General features: G+C 34.9%; 1 protein-coding gene across 7 annotated transcripts in view; it reads left to right on the top strand.

Annotated features, from left to right (window-relative positions):
• The window catches only part of LOC132160081 (dedicator of cytokinesis protein 3-like), a 177,343-nt gene that overhangs the window by 69,997 nt on the left and 84,335 nt on the right, over positions 1-23,011 (top strand). For all 7 annotated transcript variants that reach the window (XR_009437948.1, XM_059569782.1, XM_059569783.1 and 4 more), the window contains exons 4-5: positions 1,307-1,362; positions 4,955-5,051. Coding sequence is in view for 6 of the 7 variants with exons in the window: in XM_059569782.1 (XP_059425765.1) it covers positions 1,307-1,362; positions 4,955-5,051 (153 nt within the window). In the remaining variant the exon portion in view is untranslated. The remainder of the gene's footprint in view (positions 1-1,306; positions 1,363-4,954; positions 5,052-23,011) is intronic.

The raw sequence follows: 23,011 nt of genomic DNA on the forward strand, positions 1-23,011 counted from the left end.
TTATTGACATATTTCCGCGGTTAAAAAGATAAACCGTCTGATGTTCATTCATGTTTATTCCATGTTATAACTAGTTTAGTGGAAGAGATGATTCAGCGATCTGTCACGACACATTAACAAGTCACAAAAATGTTTGAATTTCTTTAAAAAATTTGCTTTTTGTGTACACAAATTGTCTTTCTATTTATAATGAACCTAAGAAATATTAAGAGAAAGGGATCTCTGATTTAATACATAAAAGGTCATTATGTTAACGGGAAGTACATTTTGCACATTTGTGATTACAGTAAAGAAACTGTTACATGTGTGTCGATGTAATGAAAACTGTTTGTTTGTTTTTTACAAATGTTTTTGTTCATGTAAAGAAAGTAATTAGTGTTCGAAACAAGACATTGAATCTCACTGTGTAGATGAAGAAAATAAAAACAAAACAAGAAATACATCAACAACCAAAAAAACCTGTTTATTTATTTTATTTTTATTTTTTTGACTACTTACTGTAACTCCATATTTATGTCTTTCATTTTTTCTGCAAAACACAAAATAAATATAAAATTATTAAATAAATGTTTCAAAAATGTTTATCTATATACTAAAAGTCACTGGGGAGCAAAACAACATGGACATATAGACCAGCAAAAGTACAACAAAACATAAAACAAACCAAGAATCTAGCAACAACTTTTGTTTCTTAAAAAAAAAAAAAAAAAAAAAAAACTAGCAAACACAAGAAACAAAACATCAGGGTTCAAAGCCTTTGGGGTTCAAAACAACATCGGAACACTTTGAATTTCATTCAAAACATCAAACAAAACACAAAACATAAGAAAAACCATCAACCAACCAAAACTATGTCAACATTTATTCCGTTTGTTTTACACGGAGGAAAGAAAATCGTACAGTTTTATAATGACACACGGATGAGTAAGTTACAGTCATTATTTTTGGCTGAACGATCTCTTTAAGTCCTAAAGGTTAATATTCAGCTGTTCTTATTTCCTCTACACTCTCAACACTGATCAAGTATGAGCAGTCTAAGAAACACAACTTATCTTCTCCAGAGGGACTTCTTGGGCTTTGACACGTCTAGTCGAGGAACCGAGAACTTCCTGAGGTCTATTCAGCCTCGAGCAATGTGAGCAAAACAAGCAAAGATTATGACATGATCTGCGTCCACCAGGGCCGCTGGAAACGTCCTCTGCTTGCTCACATTCCCAGAGATGCGTTCACTCGCTCGCTCACTCTCTTCATGGAGGTTTACAGTTGTAGAAACAGAGATGTAATGTTCTTCTCTTTTGTTTCGCAGGGGATCTTCCCAGCAGGCTACGTTCACTTGAAGAAGGCTGTCGTCACGAACAGGGGGTAAGTGTCTTTAATCTGAATTTCATCAAGCTGCTCCCTCCATAGAGAACAAATGGGTTGGACGAGGAAAGTCAATGGGGAGAAAGATGGATAGAAGAATTTTTTTATTTATTCATTAATCTCAATCCTCTGATTTCTCTTTCTCCTCTCCTGCTAGCTCATGAGTTTCGTCACATGCCTGAAAGGCTGAGGTTTCATCTTTTGGAAGATCTCTTACTCTCATTTATCTTTATCAAATATTTGCTTCAGATATGCAGCTTGGTGTGATGTGAGACCATCAGCTTCTGGGATTCAAAAGCTTCATGTATTTAATGTTTTTTTGTAGGATAATTGATTTAATGGATAATCAGTGAGGTTTATATTGTTTTATGGGACATTTAAAAAATTAAAGCTGTACTTGCAGATAACATAATATTAATGAAATAAAAGTGCACTTAAAGAGAGACACTTGCATGATTGTATTTTACACTCTTAAGTGCAATTTTAAGAAGTGCACTTTGTATTCATGTAAAATGTATGTTTTGCTTCAACATCATTTTAAAATCTTAGTTACTTTATGTATTGCAGTTTTCCATAAATGCTTTGCTGTGCATTCAGAAGCACATTATTATAAATTTACATATAAATATGTACTCAATTCTTAATTTCTAATGGGTCACAAAACTCAAAAAATTGCATTTATTACAAAGTTTTTTTTAACAGTTTTCATTTAAGTAACAATTAATGTTTTTGTGTGTCTGAAAAAAAAAATCAGTTTGCACTTGAAGAAGAAAAAGAAAAAAAAAATACTCTTAGGCCATTCAAGATGTAGATGAGATTATTTCTTCAACAGAACAGATTTGGAGAAATTCAACATTACATCAGGTGTTCAGCAATGAATCGTCTGCACTGAATGGGTGCCGTCAGAATTTGAGCCAAAACATCACAGCTGATAAAAACATCACAATAATTGTCAGGTGATCCACACCACTCCAGTCCAACAGTAAACAAATCCATCGTTAAGACCTTTTTATTTTTAAATGGTTGCTTCTGGCTAAAATATGAGTCTATAATCCATAATATTGTTTCCTGTGGTAAAAATGTTTTTTTTTTCGTTTTTTTTCCTGAATCAGGAGAGAAATATGCACAGATCAAACACTGTTTTATAAGCCCAAAACAGATCTAAACATGATCTATGCCAGAGGATTTGGCAATTTAATTTTAACAGAAAAAGTATTATTATGGATTATGGCTAGATTATTACTACTAATGTTTTGGCTAGAAGTGATGAAACCTCTTAATAATAGATTTGTTTCTTACAAACACACAGCTTTTCACTTCACATAATGTTAACTGATGAAGTGGAGTGATGTGGATTACTTGTGGACTATTGGTTTGAACAATTGTTTGGACTCTCATTCTGACGGCACCCATTCACTTCAGATGATCCATTGGTGAGCAAATCAGAAAATTCTACATTTCTCCAAATCTGATGAAGAAATATATTCATATACATATTGAATGACCTTAGAGTATGTAAAATGTCAGCAAATTTTCAATTTTGAGTGAACTATTCCTTATATTTCAGTATATATTAGTATATGGTACTCCTTTTAGAAGTGCATTTCTTTTTCACAAGGATTTACAAGAAGATATTGTTGTTCTTACAATCTAATGGTTGTAAAAGTCATTAGAAGAAACATTTTTTGTGAAGTTATTGATAAAAGACTAAATTATTGTTTGTACGCTGAGATTGCTTTAGAACACATACAGATGCCTTTTGTATGTTTCATTTATATCCAAAACATTACGACAAATGTATCTTTAACTACACATTGTCATTTGAACAAACATCCAGCTGCTAATGCTAATTCGCAGTTCAGTACAGTTAGGCAGATGTTGATTTAGTAACTGCTGTGAGTTTCAGCGAATGATTTATCCGACCGATTTCAAACCTGTAAAAGTCTAAAAGAGTTTGTAAATCGTGAAGCTAATCTACAAGTAATGTAAAGTAATCACCCATTGTCTGTAATCGAGCTAACTTTTGTAGTTAGCAGAACTACTAGCTACAAACAAAAAGTGCAAAACTTCATTGAGACAACTATGTCATGATTTGGAGATCTTGTTTGTTGTGTGATCTGTGGGAAGAAACAATAAATCTGTGTTTGCGTAAAACAGTGTGACATTAAATCGAAATAAGTAGCTTTTGGTTGCTCCACACCGCTAATTGATGAAAAATGCTAAAGCTAATTTCTGTTTCTTTTTCTTATTTCTTTCTAACACTACATTTTAATGTTTAACGATCATATGTTTAAATCAACAATCAGGCGCCTCTTAATTCGTTAGCATATTTAGTAAATCTGGTAGATAAATAACTGAATGTGGTTCTCTGAAAAGATTGCTTCGTTTTTACAGATTCATTCACCGGTTTGAATCTGCTTCAGTGACACACTGCATATAAATGTTTAAGCTATGCAGTGTAAAGGTGGAGAAAGCAGGAAATAGTGAGCATTAAAGAGACCAGAGAGACCCTGGGCCGTCATCTCCCAGTGGCATCTCTCTGAATCTGAAAACACGCGGGAAAACTGCACATCAGTTTCACAGGTGTTTGCACATGGCACCGTGTGTTACACTTCACAGTCTTCCCTCAACACACACACACACACACCCAAACATGTCTTTATTGTGTGAAGACAGCATGCTAGAGCAGATCCCACTGAACGTGTTCAACATCTAAAGCTATACATACATGTTTACAACCAACTTTCAATAGATAGTTATATATATACACACACACACACACACACACAAACACACACACACATTTTACCTAAAGTTCTCTAACACCTAGAAAAGTTTCAGAATAACTGTTTTAAGACCTGCTTCTGTAAATCGCTATGATGATAGGTTTTTGCTGCTTAGCTTCAGTTATAAATCCCGGGCAGGCAGCTCTGCGCCCCATGTTCAGCACGTGTCCAAGGATCAAATTATAGCATCTCATCAGAATTCAGAAAACAAGAAGAAAATTACTCTGAAAGCTGTTACATCTGACACATGTGATGATAAAGCAGAACAAAGAGCTCGATCTGTTTCCACGCTGTGTCAGAGAAGGACAGAGGAAGGACAGTGAGGTCTGATGGATGTACAACAATATGGAGAGATGAATGAACAGGAAGAGCTAATGCGACAGCAGGAAGATGAAGCAGGACAATTTTGTGCTATTGGTTTATGATCATAGCCCTGTGTACACTACATTGTTATTTTAAAGACCCTATGAAATGCTTCAACGAAGGTCTTTTCCTCGGTTTTATCATATTTACTAGCAAAATAGCAAGTAGAAATTATTTTACAAAAGTTTATTTGCAAAAAACTAAAACTATATATATATATATATATTAGTGTTTGTATGAGAATACATACATTTCTGTTTTGTATTATTTTATTTATTACTTCTACCTGCTTTGGGGGGGGGGGGGGGGTAATTGAATATTAACCTTTCATTACGATTAAGTACATTTGAGAATGAATGTAAATAAATATAGTATTCATTGGTAACTACTTGTTGGAGGCCAATCACACTAACCTGTGGTCAATTTTTGTTGTTTCTGTGCAGGCAATATGAGACGGTGGTCCCGCTGGAGGACCCCATCATCACAGAGGTCACCTCTACGCTGCAGGAGTGGTCTGTCCTGTGGAAGCAGCTCTATGTGGTGAGTTCTTCCTCCTCCTCCTCTTCTATCTCTACTCCGCTATGGGCAGGACAGGAGATGCCGTTTGCATGTGCAAAAAGTGACGTGACATTCAGCCAAGTATGGTGACCCATACTCAGAATTCGTGCTCTGCTTTTAACCCATCCGAAGTGCACACACACAGAGCAGTGAACACACACACGGAGCAGTGGGCAGTCATTTATGCTGAGGTGCCCAGGGAGCAGTTGGGGGTTCGGTGCCTTGCTCAAGGGCACCTCAGTCGTGGTATTGCCAGCTCGAGATTCGAACCCACAACCCTAGGGTTAGGAGTCAAACTCTCTAACCACTTGGCCACGACTTCTCCCTAAACAGCAAGCATCACTCGAGAGGCTGGATTATAGTGCTTGCAGTGATGGAAACGTCTTCCCTCGATCTACTAGACATAGTTTAAGTGCGCTTTTTGTACAGTATTTAATAAGTATGTAGTTTTGAAGGAAATACACACCTGGGACATGGAAACATAGAGGAAGCATTTAAAAATGTATTGCAGACTGAATGCAAGAATGTGTTTCTTTCTCTCTCTCTCTCTCGCTGCTAGTAAGCGAGTTTCTGTGCAAATATTTAGCAAACTACAATAATCTATGTAAAAATGTTTGATTGAACAAAAGCAGAACAAATTTATCACGTTTCATGGATTGTATAATCCGCATAAGAATGGCTAAAAATGATTAATGATAATTAATGTTTAAATTAATGAAATTTCCGAATCATATATTTGACAATTTATGTATTGCATGGTTGTGAACGATTCACCAAACGAGCATACTGAATTTATAGATAAATTTATGAATGCTCAAAAGTTCACATACAAATGATTGCAACATTTATGAAACAAACAAGTAGAACTTATTTATGCATCAGATGTTTGCGAGCGATTCAAGAAACTCAAGTATTATGAATTTAAGTGCATGTTTGATAGCGTACTGACGAAAGTTTATAAACAATTCATAAAACTCAATTAAGCCTGTAAGCCTGTACTGAGGATTACCAAGCATTAGTGTACGACATTACAATAGAGCTCTCTCTCTCTCTCTCCTCTGTTTTAGGGATGTCAGACATGACATAACCACAAAGATTTTAACAGCGTTGATTCATCATTTGTCATTGCTTACTGCCATTTTGACCATCTACTGCTCAACACAAAAAAGACATTGCATTTGTTGTTGTTCACATGTTCATTATGTACTGTACTTTTCAGGGAGTACATGGCTTTGTATTCTTAATATAGTTTAATGTTTGCTGTCTATTTGTCCTATAATGTTATTATATCTCACAAAAATAAGTGAGGTTCATGCTTAAAATGAGCAAACAAGTGGGGTAAGAAAGAGAAACGTAATTTAAAACTACAGTGTAGTCTTTAAATATAAGTTTTAATATATTTTTCTTAAAAAAGAAAAAAAAAAGTTTTAAGGATTGTTAGACACTGATTAAAACAGTTTATACAGTGTTCCAGCACTCGTCAAATCAGAGAAAGCAGCTTGTTTTTGCATTTTCCCCCGAGGACTATTTTTAAACCGTAACATTTTTCCTCAAACACCTTTTTGTTCTCAATCATCACCAATTCAAAGACATGATAGCTTGTAATAAGGCTTCCAGGATTCTGACAGCACTCGTAATGCGGCTCAGAAAATCGACGTTAATTTGGTGGCCGGCTGAATCAAGGATGACTAATTCGGACTGATTTGGGTTGCATAACGAGGCGAACACAGAGCCTCGCGAAGCTGCGGTTCAGCTGATAGTGAAGATTCACGCTCCGCGGCTCCAGTTAGGAAAACGAGGACAAGACAACAAACAGCCAGTCACATGGAAACGCTTGTTGAAATGATTGTGACAGCAACTGTCTCAATTAAGATCTGTAATGTATCATGGACCAAAGCCTGCACTCTCATCAGAAGCCAACGCTGATACATAAATGTATTTGACTAATTAGTGAACAGCGTTTTCTGAATTTGCTGTTCACAGTTTGGCTTGGGCAGGTCTGGCAAATGCACTTTGTCGTCTTTACATTGCTGTGGATGTGCAGTATGTTAATATTGTCTTGTGTGCTTGGTAGTTTTGGCTGGTTTTGGATGTTTATAACTTGCCGTCTGTCTGATGTTTATGTAATTATGTTTGTTAATTTTGTACAAACAAAAATTTCATTATTAATTTTACAATGGTATATATATATATATATATATATATATATATGCAGGTAATCAAATTCGCTCAGTTAATCTGTATCTCGTAAAACTTTACTACACATAATGCACCGCTTTTAATACAGTAAGCTTTCAAATGAAGCAACTCAATGTTCTTTCGTTACTAGTTTTAGAGTGACGTTTTCGATTAGTAACGGAGACTGGGGCTCAGCTGTTGAACTGTCAAACTTTGATTTGAATCCATGGCGGAAGTAGTTCTGCACAAAAGAAAGTTTTAAAAGACACGCCATTGTCGTCTGTCTGTCTATCTATCTATCTATCTATCTATCTATCTATCTATCTATCTATCTATCTATCTATCTATCTATATATATATATATATATATATATATTATCCTGCGATAATAACGATAAAGTCTAGTTGTTGACATATTTCTGTGTGAGACATTGCAGAAGGCGACATAAAATTGAGGAGGAGTTTATCGCTAAATGAGGAGCTCCTTCTACAATCTGGAACTGGTTTGATCAGGGCTGTAAAGTGCTTAAATAATCGGTCTGAATAAATGTACTACAATAGCACGTGTGCGATACAGTTTTGCATGTCTATGAGTCTGTTTACAAACCTGTTGTCCAACAAAGATATAATTTATTGATATGGTTTTTCTCCAAATAAACTAAATATCATAGTCGAGTGTTTGAAATAACTTCTGTCAAACAATTAATTGCGATTAATCACATCCAAAATAAAAGGTATTGTTTACATAATATGTGTGTATTTTTATTATGTATATATAAATACACACACATGCATGTATATATTTAAGAAAAAATTGTATGTTTATATATTAAATATATTTATGTATGAAATATAAAAATGTAAATATAAGCATCTGTTAATGTTCTCGCATAGAGCCAATGTGTAGCCTATGCATATCCTCCAATAGGTCTTGCAATGATCTCTCAGTTGTGGTCAGTATTTCTGTCTGAAGCGGGTGAGCCATGCTAAGTTTGCCCTCATATTGACTGACAGGTTTCCCCATCGGCAACCACTTTTAATATGCAATACTGGGTCAGCAGATGGTCACTGGGAGACTTGTGATTGATCTGCACCCTCGGCCGTACGGACAGAAATCTGTGGGATTGGGAAGAGGTTTTTTTCTGGTAATGCAGAGTGACAGTGAAGTGTTGTGTCATGTTACGAAAATCCTCAAAGCGTCCGTTACCAGTGAAGCCTGTCACAGAACATACTTTACAAGCAACCTCAGCCAAATATGTGCATATTTTAAGTGTTTCAGGGCTTAGTCATGCATACATTTGCTAAATGTCTTGAGGCTCTGAGTTAAAATGACCAACAGCGATTATGCTAAGTACCATCTTTTTTGACATTACTTGCTTCTCTTCTGGAATGTGGTTCTTAGATGTTTCATGAGCTGTTCTGTGCATCAGTCACTTATTACAGTATCGAAACTCTCCAGAAATAGGTTTGAGCAACATTCATGTCTGTCTATCTAAGTTTCTACATAACACAGAATAGTCTGTACTTAATTCATACTGCTAACGTGACTCAATCATTTTGTCGACATGCATCAAACATTGCTGCTGTTCTCATAAACTTTCACATTGCACCTCATTTACGAAACGAATGTACGACAGAATATAGGGTGTACATTCGTTTCAGCGCAAAACTTGGAATTCATCAATATGGATCTAAGCTGTTGCTAAGATCAAATCTCACGTCTGGTCTCAGCTTGTGTACAAAGGTTTTTGAGTTAACTGAACTTGCGCGCAGCATATTAAATATGATGGAGAATGTAGAATGACTGGATTTTGTTGATTTTTATTTTCCTTTTAAGCTCAATGCCATTTCAGTTTTTCTTTACATTTGCATGCTGTTTATAATAAATGCCACTATAGCCTAATTTGTATTTTATTTTTATTTAATATAATATATAATTTTATAGCTACTTATTTTTCATTCTTGTTCTGTGCTAAATACTGTTAAATCTAAATATCTGTTTTAGAGTGAGGGGAACTAAATAGGATGTTTATATTTAACAGTATTTTAATATACATATAAATTACATAAACTCATGTAGCCTAATTTTTTGAAATTACAAGGTTAGCAGGTGTTTTTGGAGAAAGATCAATTTCTCTTTCATGAGACTGCTTCCTCTGTTTGGCCGGGTTTCGTTTCTGTGTCGTAAACTATAGTTTGCGACATATATTATCTCATATTTTGTCAGAATATAGGGCGTGATATTAAAATAATGATTGTTATCTGCCCCCACATTTATCAACGTGCGATCATTCATACGATGAGATTGGCGACATGCAAATTTTTCATGAATCGCACATGAACTCTGTCATAAAATGATTTTTGCACACGGGTCTGCGCTTGTTTCTACGTTAGATTGATAAATGAGGCCCGTTGTCCTTGATACATAGGCGGAAATCGCGGGGGGGTCGGGGAGTCCGGACCCCCCCCCTATCTGAGGGTTGCCCCCCCCCTAAAATATAATTGAAATATGTGTATTGTAAATAATATAATGATATATAGTTAAACTAATTGTGTAAGTAGTAAAACAATACAAATGCAAACGGAGCAACAACAAAAAAAGTTTTAAACATCTCGAGTTCCCCCTGCTTAGCCCCACAGTGCTTTGGTCCACTGCCTGCTCCCCTTTTACCTCACCACCACCGACACACACACACACACACACACACACAGTCCGGTGCGAGAAAACAACGTCTTTCAGTAGTTGTGGAACTCCATAAGTCAATCTTACTTTATTCACATTAAACATCAGATGACGTGATTATTTTCTCTTTAATATAGATAATATAGAGTCATTAATAAATTGTGTCAAAAAATATTATTTTGTACCAATTTACTTTTGTCACCGATGTAGTCTGCGCTGTTAGCGATTATAACGTTTACCCTTGTTTTATACAGGCGTTTACCTAGTTTGTTTAATAACGTCTTAAACACACCCATAGTGTACGCATATACAAGTCTTGTTCGTTAGATTAGACTAGTGCGGGTGCGCATTTAGATTATTTCGCGTTCACTAGTCGGTTTCAGTGGCGGCTCGTCGTCAGTTCATGTCTCAGAATGTATATATTTTTGTTTGTAATTTCACAGTTAATACCATTTCATCGAAGCTCCGCTTTTCTATCGCGAATGTGCCGAATCTGCTGATGTAATTACAACCGCTAAGTGAAAGAGAAGGGGAGGGGAGGCCAGGGGAACCAATCAGCATCGAGTATTCTCTTTCAGCGCTGAGGAGTGCTGAGAAAAGTAACATCATAGAGGAGGCTAGCCTCCCTTCTGGAATATCAACCAACCATCATAGAGACATAAATTAGATGCTATTAGTTTGAACCTGTTTTTATACAGTCTTATGGTTTAAACGTCTCCCGGAGCGGCTGGGCTGATAATTTACCAAGTATTTATAATGAGTAGCGATATTGAATATATTTTCTTTACGGTTTCTGACTAAAAGCCACCAAAAAGCCATTTTAAAGTGGTTAAGCAAATAATAATGATAACAATCGGCAGGGATCCCCAGACCAATACAATTAACGTTAGTTTGCCTCCTCTATTTTAAAATCCACGAGCCCCCACTGGTCGGTTTATTTCATTTTATATAGTTAATCTAATATAACATCATACTAAGAGTGCAGTTGTTCTCCAGATATTAGCATAACAAATGTGAATAAACAAGAAGTTAATATTAAGTGCATTTTAGGCACCATATTGCCTGTTTTAGCTCTATTTCACCAACGAAAAAAGTTAAAAACTAAGCTACAGCAGTAACAGCACTAATTGCGTCTTTGAGAAACACACTGAGGAGGTGTTTCCTAACTGAATGAATTCACTTTTTGAACAAATCAGTCATTGACGTAATAAATAATTATTTTTTGTTTTTTCCCCTCTTTCACGTCTATACCGATCTCACTATATATAGTTGTGTGAGGGTGTATGTCTAAGAGTGTGTATGCCTTCATTTTGCTAGGCATGGCAAATGTTTTTATATATGCATGTTTTAATTATAACTGTGAAGCAACAACATTGCTATTAAATGTGCTATATAAATAAATAAAAGTTGAAGTTAAGTTCAAATACCATTGTATTTTGGTGGCTTGATTGTGTAAACAACTTCAAAAACATTGCAACGAAAAAAAAAATTTTTTTGAAGAATGTTTTGGTCAATTTAGTCAGCTTTTTCATTGAACCAGAAAGAAACTTTGAGAAGAAGGATAATGGAACGGTCTCCATGCAATAGTAAGGCTTTCCTCTCTGTACACATATCCTTAAGTACAATTTTGCCTGTTTTATTGGTGTCACCTTCAAAACTTGCTCATAAGAAATGTTATGTTTATTGTCCCCCCCAACATTTAGATGAGATTTTCGCCCCTGCCTTGATAGTTTATTAAAGATCGTACACTTGCTTAAGATTGTTCTGTAACACATCATGCTTTAAAATGCTGTTCTGTTGCAGTCTCTTAAACATTCGGTCAGCCTGTCATCTTAACGGTAAATGATCTTTACTCATGTGGAAGGATACAGCTGTCAGTGTGCTTCTACTGCCCTGCAACACCATTTATACTAGCAGCAAAGAAAAAAAAAACACGAGCAGTGAGGTGAAACAGAACATAATTTGAGAAACATTCTGGCAAAATGCTAATCATGTTAGAAACAAGCTAGCAACATGCAATTAGCAGCAAGCTAGCAACATATTAGAAACATGCCAATCATGCTAGAAACAATAAGAAACATAACATCATGTTAGCAACATTCTAGAACCATAATTGGCAACATGCTAGCAACATTCTAATCATGCTTACCACATCAATAATGCTAAAACATGCTATCAACATGTTAAACCATTTTAGCAACATGTTATACCTGCAACATACTATATCATGCTAGCAACATGCTACATCATGTTATCAACATGTTAAACCATGTTAGTCATGTGTTAAGTCATGCTAGCAACACGGTAAGTATGCTGACAACATGCTAATTGTAACAGCTCAATAAAACATACTAGCAACATGTTAAATCATCATTTACTGACCTAAAAATATTAAAACTTTGAACTTTTGAACCATTATCTTCAAACAAGTTAACAAACATCATGTCAATAACATTCTAGCAAGATGTTAAATCATGTCAGCAACACTCAAGCTTTGTTAAAACATGCTATCAAAAAGTTAAATCATGCTAGCAACATACTAAAATATGCTAGCAACAAGCTAAATCATACTTATATTAGCAACATTCAAAAACTCTTATCTATCCATTTATTTCCTTGATGGACTTTATTGACTTCAAAATATTCAAATCTTCAGACAAGTTAGCAAAATGCTAAATCATGACTGCAAAATGCTTATCATGCTAACAACGTGCTAGCGATATTTAAAATCATGCTAAATACACACTAAATCATGTTAGCAGCATTCTAGCAATGTGTTCAATAATTCTAGCCAAATTCTAAAACATGCTAAGAGCAAGTTAAATTATTCTAGTGACATGTTAGCAACTTGATCATGCTAGAAACTTCAGTTTCAACAGTTATATTCAAACCTTTAGCTTTTCAAAGTTATTTCAGGCTTTTTCAAGTCAACTTCAAAGTTAACAAATTGTACTTATATAGTTATTATTATTATTGTTATAATTAGCTGGTATTATCTTCTGTTCATAGTATAAATAGCTGAAAAAATTTCAGCAGTAAACAAAACAAAACACACAAAAATAAACTAAGCTAATAAACCAAAAACCTCAAAATAAAACAAAATACAAAACAATAACAAATATATATTGTTGTCTGTCTGAACAAAGCCCAAAATCAATTGGTCTTTATTTGTGACTTTTGTGTATTCCATAAAATACTTGTTTTTGATGGACTCATGCACATGTACAGTAACATGCTGCTTTTATGCTTCAGCCCCATCTGCGATGTTGCCTGCAGGGCGAACCAACAAAGATGCAGGAACACACGTGTGAAAGCTTTTTTCATTTTCGTCCCATCAGTGTGATGAAACCTCATGTCGCACTGTCACTTCATCCTGGTTAACTGTCACTCATGCTCCACACGCTAGAAAAACTTTTCATCCTCTCAGCTTTCATCTAGACATGGTCCATTTCAGAATGGCCATGTTTCATTTGTGCAGGATTTTCAGTGGTTAGCATGTGGTCTCGCCACAGTGTGTTAAGAATGACGGCTATTAAATAGTGTCATGTATATAATGCACTATTTGATTTTTAGCCTTTGTTCAGACAGAGAGACAGCAAAAAAAAAAAAATGTTTTGTTTTGATCTGTCTTTGTTTTGTGTTCTTTGTTTGTTAAGGTTTTTTGTTGTTGTTGTTGTTTTTGTTTTTTTTCACTTTCATTAGTTTGTCTTTTGATGCATGTCTTTATTTTTTGTTTTGTTTTGTGTTTTTTTGTCTTGTGTCTATTGGTTTGTCATTTGATTTTTTATCTTGTGTATTGTTTCAATGTTTTTTTTTTTGTCTTGCCTTGTGTTTTGTTTGTTTCATCTTGTCTTTTGGTCTTGTTGTTTGTTTTTTGTTTATTGGTTTGTCGTTTTTTTGTCTTGTGTTTTGCATTTGATTTGTCTTGTGTTTTACTTTGTTTATTGACTGTTTATTGCTTTGTGTTTTTGTCTTGTGGTTTTTTGTTTTGTGTTTGTGTTTTGTTTTGTCTTGTGTACTGTTAGGGTCAAGACAAATATATTCCTGTATTTTGCCAGAGGAGGGTGTCCACAGCACTTCTGCCATACTCAGTGTCCAAATTGCTCACTCATTTTCATTCACTTATTTTTTGTAAACTATATTAATGAAGTAATGTTGAGTAATGAAGTGAATGAGGGTACGTAGGGTGATTTCAGATACAGCCTTGATTTTTGTATGTTTATGTTATAGTGTTTGCAAAGCCACTTACCTTAGATAGTTAAGCAACAAGCATGTTACAGCCAAAGTCAATGTTTGTAGTCAGCTTATCATTGTTGTTTTTTTTACTAGTAGTTTTAATAGTAGTTTCTCTGCTTCCAGCTGGTTGCTCTTCAAGACTTTTCTGACTACATTAGCCTGTGTTGGGTTGTAAACGTAGTGAATGTGACTTGTGCAGATGTTGAGGGGTCACGACCCAGGAAAGGTGAAATGTGTGGTGGCACAGCCTGAGGCTCGTCGTGTTGCCAGGTTGCGATAATTTTTGCAGGGATTCACACATTTACTCGTTCTGACGATGCCACCCCTTCCTGGCTTCAGCGTCACGTTTCTGGGACAGACAGAGGTGAACTGTGTGGGTCAGAGTGTCTTTTTATGTGTCAGTGTGTTAAAGACTACTCACACCGTATTTCCATCATGAACTTTCTTGCAGAGTTTTGCTGTCAGATGGTAACCTTTTAATGGCATGCAAGCTACCTGCATTCATTTACAGAAGTATTAAGTAAGAATAATTAATTTCATGAAATGACGTGGCATATATGCATGATGCTTCATCCACAACAACAGGTGTCCTTCTAGACAAGTCCAAGATTTGTCTTATAGATCGTATATCCTTACTCTGACCCATTTCATTTTAAATCCAGTACATAACATATTGCTACAAACATGAACTGTAATTGTTAGTAGATTTTTAAATACCTTTTACAATTTTATACAATTGTATTAAAAAAGAAGGAAAATGTTTAAATTATATAAATAATTATTTCTAAGTATTTAAAATTATATTATGTGTAAAAACTAATTAATTAAATTAATTAATGAATAACATTTGGGAACATTTAGATCACATGATAACGTTAAACTAACATTAGATAAATAAATATGTTGTCTAAAAATGTTTAAATTATATAAATTTTTATTTCAAATTTTTTACTATTATATTTTGTTTAAAACTGAATTACTTAATTTATGAATTACATCTTGGACCATTAAGATCAGATGATAATGTGATGATAATAATAATAATAATAATATTAATAATAATAATAATAATAAATAAATATATATATATATATATATATATATATATATATATATATATAAATATATACATTTTTTTTACTTAAACTTATTAATTGAATACTATAATTCCTCATAATAGGATAATTTCTTTTAATAATAATTTCCTAATAAGAGATACAACAATGATTTACAGGATTTAAAAAAAGAAATAAAGTAAAAGTAAAAGAAAGTCGAGAAAGTAAAAAGCAGCATTAAATTAGTCCATGACATGAATACTTTTAAATGTTTACTAAATCAATTAATTTATTCAAATCAATCAATCAATAAATCAGTTAATAAATCAATATAAATTAATACCAGTACAAAAATACTATAATTGTGTGTTTATTTATTAATTTATTGCTGCATTAATGGTAATTAAGCAATAAAAATGTTTATATGAGCATAAAAATAATGTGGCCATGGAGATAATCAGTCCTCATTTTAGCCTTCACACAAAATGTAATCTATTTTTCTGTTCAGGATTGGAGTACAAATATTGCATTTCCTTGACAGAAATCAAATAGTTGCCTTCAGACGTACAGCATTCACATATTGTTTTGTTTTTCCAGTCTCACGGTTCTGCTTTGGTGGATCCTGCCTTCAGCTGATGTACAATTTGGAATGTCGTAATGGGATTTTGGTCGAAATAAGTACATTTCGACTCACATTACGACCAATACCAAATAATTACCCACTGATAATAATGCCACTGTGGTACTGTTATCAATACATTGACTGAAAAGCTTTGTGACAAAGTGTTGAAGAAGGCCAGATGCTAAATAGACGACTTTGAACCCTGGGTATTTTGAAGAAACGCTACCGATATTATTAGGCTTTGTGTTGGATGGCTGTAGGCAACTTCGTGATTTTACAACAGGTTTAGTTAATTGCTGCTCCTGTTGACATCAGAATATTTCTAAATGTCGAGGCACTCTTTTGTGAAATGCTACTCTAGATGTGACACTTTTGTCAGTTTGAATAGTCATACAGATGGCATTGACGCACATGGTCAAACAACATCTTGACACCTACAAAATATATAACAAATAATAGCCGTTATAGGGCCCCTATGCAAGGCTCAGTGCTCCCTATATGCTTGATATTGAACATTTGTAGAAGTTTTGAAAAGATTTTATTTAGAATGACTTCTAACATCATTAAAAATTTTGAAGATGCCACTTGATTTGATGTTTTTGGCGTTCAGACGTTTTAAGGGTGATATAGGCATCCGGATATGTTTTGGGGCCTCCCTTCAGTCTCAGGTATTCCTCATAATTCAGTCGCTCAGTTTGATGGGATCTTTATTGTTTTGGTGAGACACACTTCTTATGTCAGTGGTAGATGGGATGTTATATGAACCTTGGTGGAAAGTTACTTTTAAACTTTATAAATTTCCTTCTTCATATGACACTCTATATGAGGTGCATGACTTAATTTAGTGATTTATTGATTGATTTATTGTCCTCATAAAATGTGATTATAGCATTGTTTTGTGTGAAATAATCTAGCTTTTATTTGTTTTTTATTTTATTTTAAAATGTTTTTATTATTATTATTATTATTTGTTAGTCTATTTTCTTTTTGTACACAAAACATAATATTAATATGCAATATAACAATAACTCAACATAATTTTCTAAAATAAATGAAGAAAATATATAGTTTAATTATAAATGTTGTAAGGGAAACAGGTCAATTTAGCTCAAAGGGAATCATTTAAGATTTTAAAGGGAATTTGAACAGAATCAGTGTTTCACGGCTGATCACTGAGACGCCCTGCGATTCACTGAACGAGCCGTTTAACATCAAATCTGCGCTGGATATTAATATCCAAAGTATAGTGAAAACACTATCAATTAGCACAGTAACAAGATCGGCAGTTTAAGACATTAACTTGTAAGCACAAAACACAAGATACTTCTCTTTTCAATATGAATAAGGCTTTATTAGATAAATCTAAGACATATAAACTAATCTAGCACATAAACGCACGCACTCACACATTCACACAAGTTGCAGGAAGATCGAAAGTTAGGGAAGAATGAGTTTCAAGAGAATGAAAAAGTGAAATCCCAAGTTCACAGCAATACGTGAAATTGCATAGACATGAACAGCCATCAATCACTTAATTAACCCTCGCACTGAGTTCCTCAATGAGGTTAAAATTATATTAGATACACCAGTAAGGTCACAGTCTGGAGGTAAAGTTACTTCTCCTGTGAAAAGGGAGTCCCCTTTGTTGTCATTGAAAGGGGGTTTCCCGATGTCGCTGATTGGCTGGAAGTTCAATAGTCGCTGAAGTGACGTCTTGGGAAGCCCGTGGTTGGGCGTTGGCTGAAGATGCAGAGTTGTGTGGCTGGTTGAAGTTGAACGGGCAGTCGAGGTCAGACATCGGACACTCGACGTTACAAAACTTAACTCAGAACACGAAACTCTCAAACGGAAAAGAAAAGAAGTAAAGTTTGGCGAGACTATGTTGTGTTTCTTCTCACATGGCTAAGTAGCAGCCGGCGTGCAGGCCGAAGCACGCTGGAACCTCCCTCAAAGAGCAGTGATGACTAACAGCATGGCTAATAGCAAAAGCTAAGAAGCATAGCTAAAAAACTAAACGCAAAATTTTATGGTGTCCTGAGTATTTAAACTGGCCTGTTGGCCACACCTCAAATGTTGTCTTGACCAATCAGATATTGTCTTGGCTCGGGGGTATCATAAGTCATATGTTAACTTATCAAGCATGTGGTCCGAATTTTCCCGCTCTTGCAGGTCTTATTTTGGACATGATTCCTATAACAAGAATATGATACATTTGACAAATAACTGATGGTCAGGACTGTTTCAAGCTAACAGATTCGAATACATACATACTAGACATGAATATGTATCCTTAAGCTATCCAATAGTTATTAAAAGACATACACAATAAGTGATCATAACATGATAGTCAAATGTGTGGGTTACATATAAATGAATATGGAGTGAAGCGATGGACTGATATTCATTTAGAAGTCTTTCTGAGTTCATTTTGGTCCATATATATGTAGAAAAGACAGTCTCTGTGCCATTATCTGACCAAGATTTCTGTGGAGACCAGAGGTTCAAAGGCCCCCCTTAGGAAATTTAGTCTGGTTCTTCTGGGGGAAGTGTTTAAGGATATTGTGTATAACTCTCATGGGTTTATGTGTCTCATGTGATGTCCGGCGTTGCATCTCAATTACTTGCCCCAAATTTGACAATCTCTTCTCCGAATTGAAATTGTCAGTAATTGTTCTAGTGGTGTTAATGTTGAAAGCTGTTCTGTGAAAGAGTTGGTTGGTTGGTTATCTTGCTTGGGACTTGTGGCACAGAATGTTTTATGACTTCCTGTTGCCTTTCTGAGGAATTCGGCTCGTGTTTCAACCACAGTTCTGATCGACTCTTTAATTTGTCTGATTCGGGTCAGATCCGCTACAATGTAGTTTACTACGAACATTAAATTAAATGTAATTTAATTTGTTCTGTGAAGTAACAGCTAAAATTTTATCATTTTGTAATTTGTTTGCATTGCATGGAAAAGAGCAGCATAAGCATTCTTCTAAATATCTCCTTTTTTGTTCCACTGAAAAAGAATGTCATACAGGCTTGAAACGATAAACTAAACCACTTACAGACTTCAATTAATCATTCATTTATTCTTATTCCAGATAATCATTATGAAAACACTCAGTTCTCACATATTAGTCTAAAGTCCCCTGTGAGCAAAAACAAACTCAAAAACTGATCTTTTGTTCCCGTGAAGCTGCAAGTGGTCGGTCATTACTGGCCTCTTTCTGTACAAACGCCTCTGTCTGCCCGACAGCGAGAACCATAGTGTCGGTGAATTGTGTGGGCTGGCGCATAGTGTCTGACTAGCCTGCCAACTTGCTGTTACTGAGGCAACCCCCTCTCCATTGGCAGTCGCCACGGAGGTGAGGGGGCGATCTGTGCATGTGGACCTCTGTCCAGATCAGCCTGTGAAATGTGTGTTTACCTCAGACCTTAGGTAACACAACAGAACCGAATTCATGCGGACGTTGGTGTGCCAGAGTGTCCTGTTCTAAAGTGCTGGAGCATTGCTTTGATGCTGTCTGAACACTCTCAGCACAACACAGGGAAACAGACACACTTATGAGAGAATACTAAATTGCCAAATTATTGTAAACAAGCTTTTTTTCTTGTGGTTTGAAACCATTTAATTTCAATGTCCTAGACATGCTTTGTGCTGAAAAATAAAAACAGCAGATGAGATAAGACATCTTCTCCAAATCAGGACAGCGTTCAGACAAACCGTTGACTCATATATATATATATATATATATATATATATATATATATATATATATATATATACATACAGTGTTGTGGAAAGTTATTTTTAAAAATAATGCATTATAATATTGTGTTCTTCCCTAAAAAAGTAACTAATTACGTTACTTAGTTACTTTTATGGAAAGTACGTAATGCATTACGTTACTTTTGCATTACTTTCACCTTACTTTTTAAATATGAGCAAGGCTTGATTGTTTTTAATATAAGAATTCTATTTATAGCAAATGTAAAAACCCTTTCACACCAAAAAGTGTAATGAATAAGCCTCAGGCTAAAGGAAAAGTAAATTCACGTCTGCACGGTAGAAAACAGAAGAAGAAGGTTCAAAACTCTTTAGCAAAAAAAACAAAAAAAAAAAACAATGAAGCACAATTGTTAGTTTATCTTAAGTCACTTTTGATTTTTATTATGGTTGAACACAATCAGCAAAGGTCATCAGCAAAGACACCGGTTAATAAAATTGTCTTAGATACATTTGTGTTATTTAACATGTTTAACTATTGCTGGTTTGCGTCATATTCTGAGTTTTAATTTTTAAAACCAATATTTTCTGTTTGAAACTTTCACATAGCATCTTTAGTTTATAATAACATTAAAAATATGTCAGCCTCTGAATTTGGTCAATACTAATCTTATTAATAGCTTACATTTCTTCCCCACCACAGAAACCACCGCAGATACATCAATGCCGTCAAAATTATTAATTTTTTTAGTGCTGCATGAAAATTTGCATGCGATTGTCATGCACATCCAGTTCTATGATTAGTAGTAAATCTCCTTCACATGCTTTCAGATGGAGTGGCATTTAATACACAGAGCTGTTAATAATTAAATCTGCGATTATGAACACAATATTGCGTAGCTTGTCAGTTAACATGGATATCGCATTTTACATAAAATTAAAACTCGACTTTTCAATACCAACCAGATACAATACTGATTTTGGTGGGAACTCAGTTTATATATATGCAAACCCACAACCTAACCTCCCTTTCTGCCAGTGTAAAAAAACTTGACACACCAGTTAAAAAAAATAAATAACACAAGCTCTTCAGCAATCTTAAGTTTCTCTTTTTTAGCCACATCTCTTCTACGTACTCCTCCTCCTCCCTCCCTCCCTCCCTCCCTCCCTCCGTCTGTCTCACTTTAACTTCTTTTCTTGCCCACCATAGTGCCTACTTTGTCTAAGCAAATTTAACAAATAGCCGCAGCGGGGCGTCTTGAACACAAGAAGACGAACCATAATTTTCCACAGCCACGAGGATCCAGAGAACTCTTTCCGCACAGCTTGTACTCAGAATTAGGCATATCTCCGCCTTCCCATGGCAATTCTACTCCACTTCCTGTGTATTTTTAGCATTTAGCACTATTGTTAACTGAGCCTAATGATAATGTTTCACCCTGTTAACGCTATGCTGTCGCTAAGAATGGCGCAGTCTGATCTGGTTGATTCAAGACTGAAAAAGACAACTGGTTTGAATCAGTCTATTGACTCATTCACTGACTGAATCAGATATGCTCACTTATGATAGCATTCAAAATTACATGTGTTCAAAATAGCAGTTTATCTTGATGTTTAATGTGTCTACTGTATTAAAGCACAGTTCACTGTTAATCAGTGTTATATGTTTGCTAATGCAGATAGTTTTATTTTGGAGCGTCAGAAATTCTTCTGCATTGCACAGCAGTTCTTTGAAAGGTTGCTAAGCAACTAGTTGTGCAGTTGTGTTATCAATCACTGATGAGCGTAACGAGAGAACAGGAGACGCCCGGAGATGACCTGACGGATAGCCTGAGCGTGTTTGTGGAGGAAAAACGATAGCAAAAAAACAGGAAAGGAAACAAGAGGGAGTTTTTCCACTTGATCACCAAAAGACAATACTCTGTGATAACCATTGTTTTTGGTATTTTTGATCTCCCACAAGTATGAAAATTAAAGGCTGGATTATCATGCATCAATGCAAGAGGGAAAAAACACATTAGACTGCCTGTAGGCATCTCAAATTGAGAATAGTATTTCCTTGGACGATATTAATGTTTTTGTTGTCTTGAAGAGTTTTCGCAGCCCCAAAAGGTATATTTGGATATTCAGTTGTTTTCTATTTGAGTAGTCATATTTTTATTTAACAGCTGATGAATGTCTTAAAGTATGGATTTATACATTTAAATTCAAGTTGCAAACAAGTGACTGTCTTGGTGGGCGAGTCATTGAATCATTTACTCTGCTGATTCAGACAAAATAATGTTTTGTTCAGGAATGAAGCAAGTGACTGTTTATGAGTGAATCGTTTAATAATTAACTCAACTTTAACTCAATTTGTTCATTAACAATTTAGTAACAGTTTATTAGTTCTAAGCAAATCATTGACTCAAATCTCTTAAAAACACTGATCATTTCAAATATGAAACAAGTGACTGTCTTTGAGAAAATAATTGAATCATTGACTCACTTAAAGGGGTCATATGCGATTTCAATTTTTTTCTTTTTCTTTGGAGTGTTACAAGCTCTTGGTGCATAAAGAAGGTCTGTAAAGTTGCAAAGAAGCCTTGAGGCATTCCTCACTCTTTGCAAGGACAGTCTGGCGCTTCTGACTCACAGTATGTAAGTTTGTTTACATATGTAAAGGATTTGTCACTGATGATTCAAACGCAAATTTTATGTTTATGCTGCACACTATACAACGAAACGCGTAAAAAGACAGTAAAACTCATTATAATAAGTAATTATGTACCCACTGACCGGGACACATCATAACAGTATATGTTGAGGGGCGTGACATTTCTGTCAGATGCTTGAAACATTAGGCCAATCACAACACACCAGATAGCTGGCCAATCAGAGCGCACCTCATTTTTCAAACTGATGAGCTTTGTAAAAATGATGCGTTTCAGAAAAGTCAGGGCATAGAGGTTATGTGGAAAATGATGTGTTTTTTAAACCTTAAACATATTTATTTTCACAAAATAATGTTATTTTTAGCAACATCATGTGAACCCTTTAAAAATTCTCATCTGTTCAGAAATGAAACAAGTGGCTGTCATTTTGAGCAATCATTGAACCATTGACTCAACCGATTCCCTTCAAAACACTAATCTGTTCAGATGTGAAACAAGTGACGGTTGTTATGAGCAAATCTTTGAATCATTGACTCAGTTGATTCATTTTAAAACACTTAAGTTGGCTGCGTATCCCAAAAGAATCATAAGCCTACGTTGATCATAGCTCCTCTGGTGGCAATGGGTCTACAGTGTACTTAGGTTTACGATGCTTTTGGGAAATGCTGCCCTGTTCAGAAATGAATCAGTTATTACAATCAGTTATGAATGATTATATTATTCATAAGTGTATTGATATAATTATTTGTCTATAAATGCAAATATTATTTTTGTAGTGATGTAGCTAATTAAATATTTATTT

The sequence above is a fragment of the Carassius carassius genome, chromosome 16 (genome assembly GCF_963082965.1).
Source record: "Carassius carassius chromosome 16, fCarCar2.1, whole genome shotgun sequence".
Classification (NCBI taxonomy): Eukaryota; Metazoa; Chordata; class Actinopteri; order Cypriniformes; family Cyprinidae; genus Carassius; species Carassius carassius.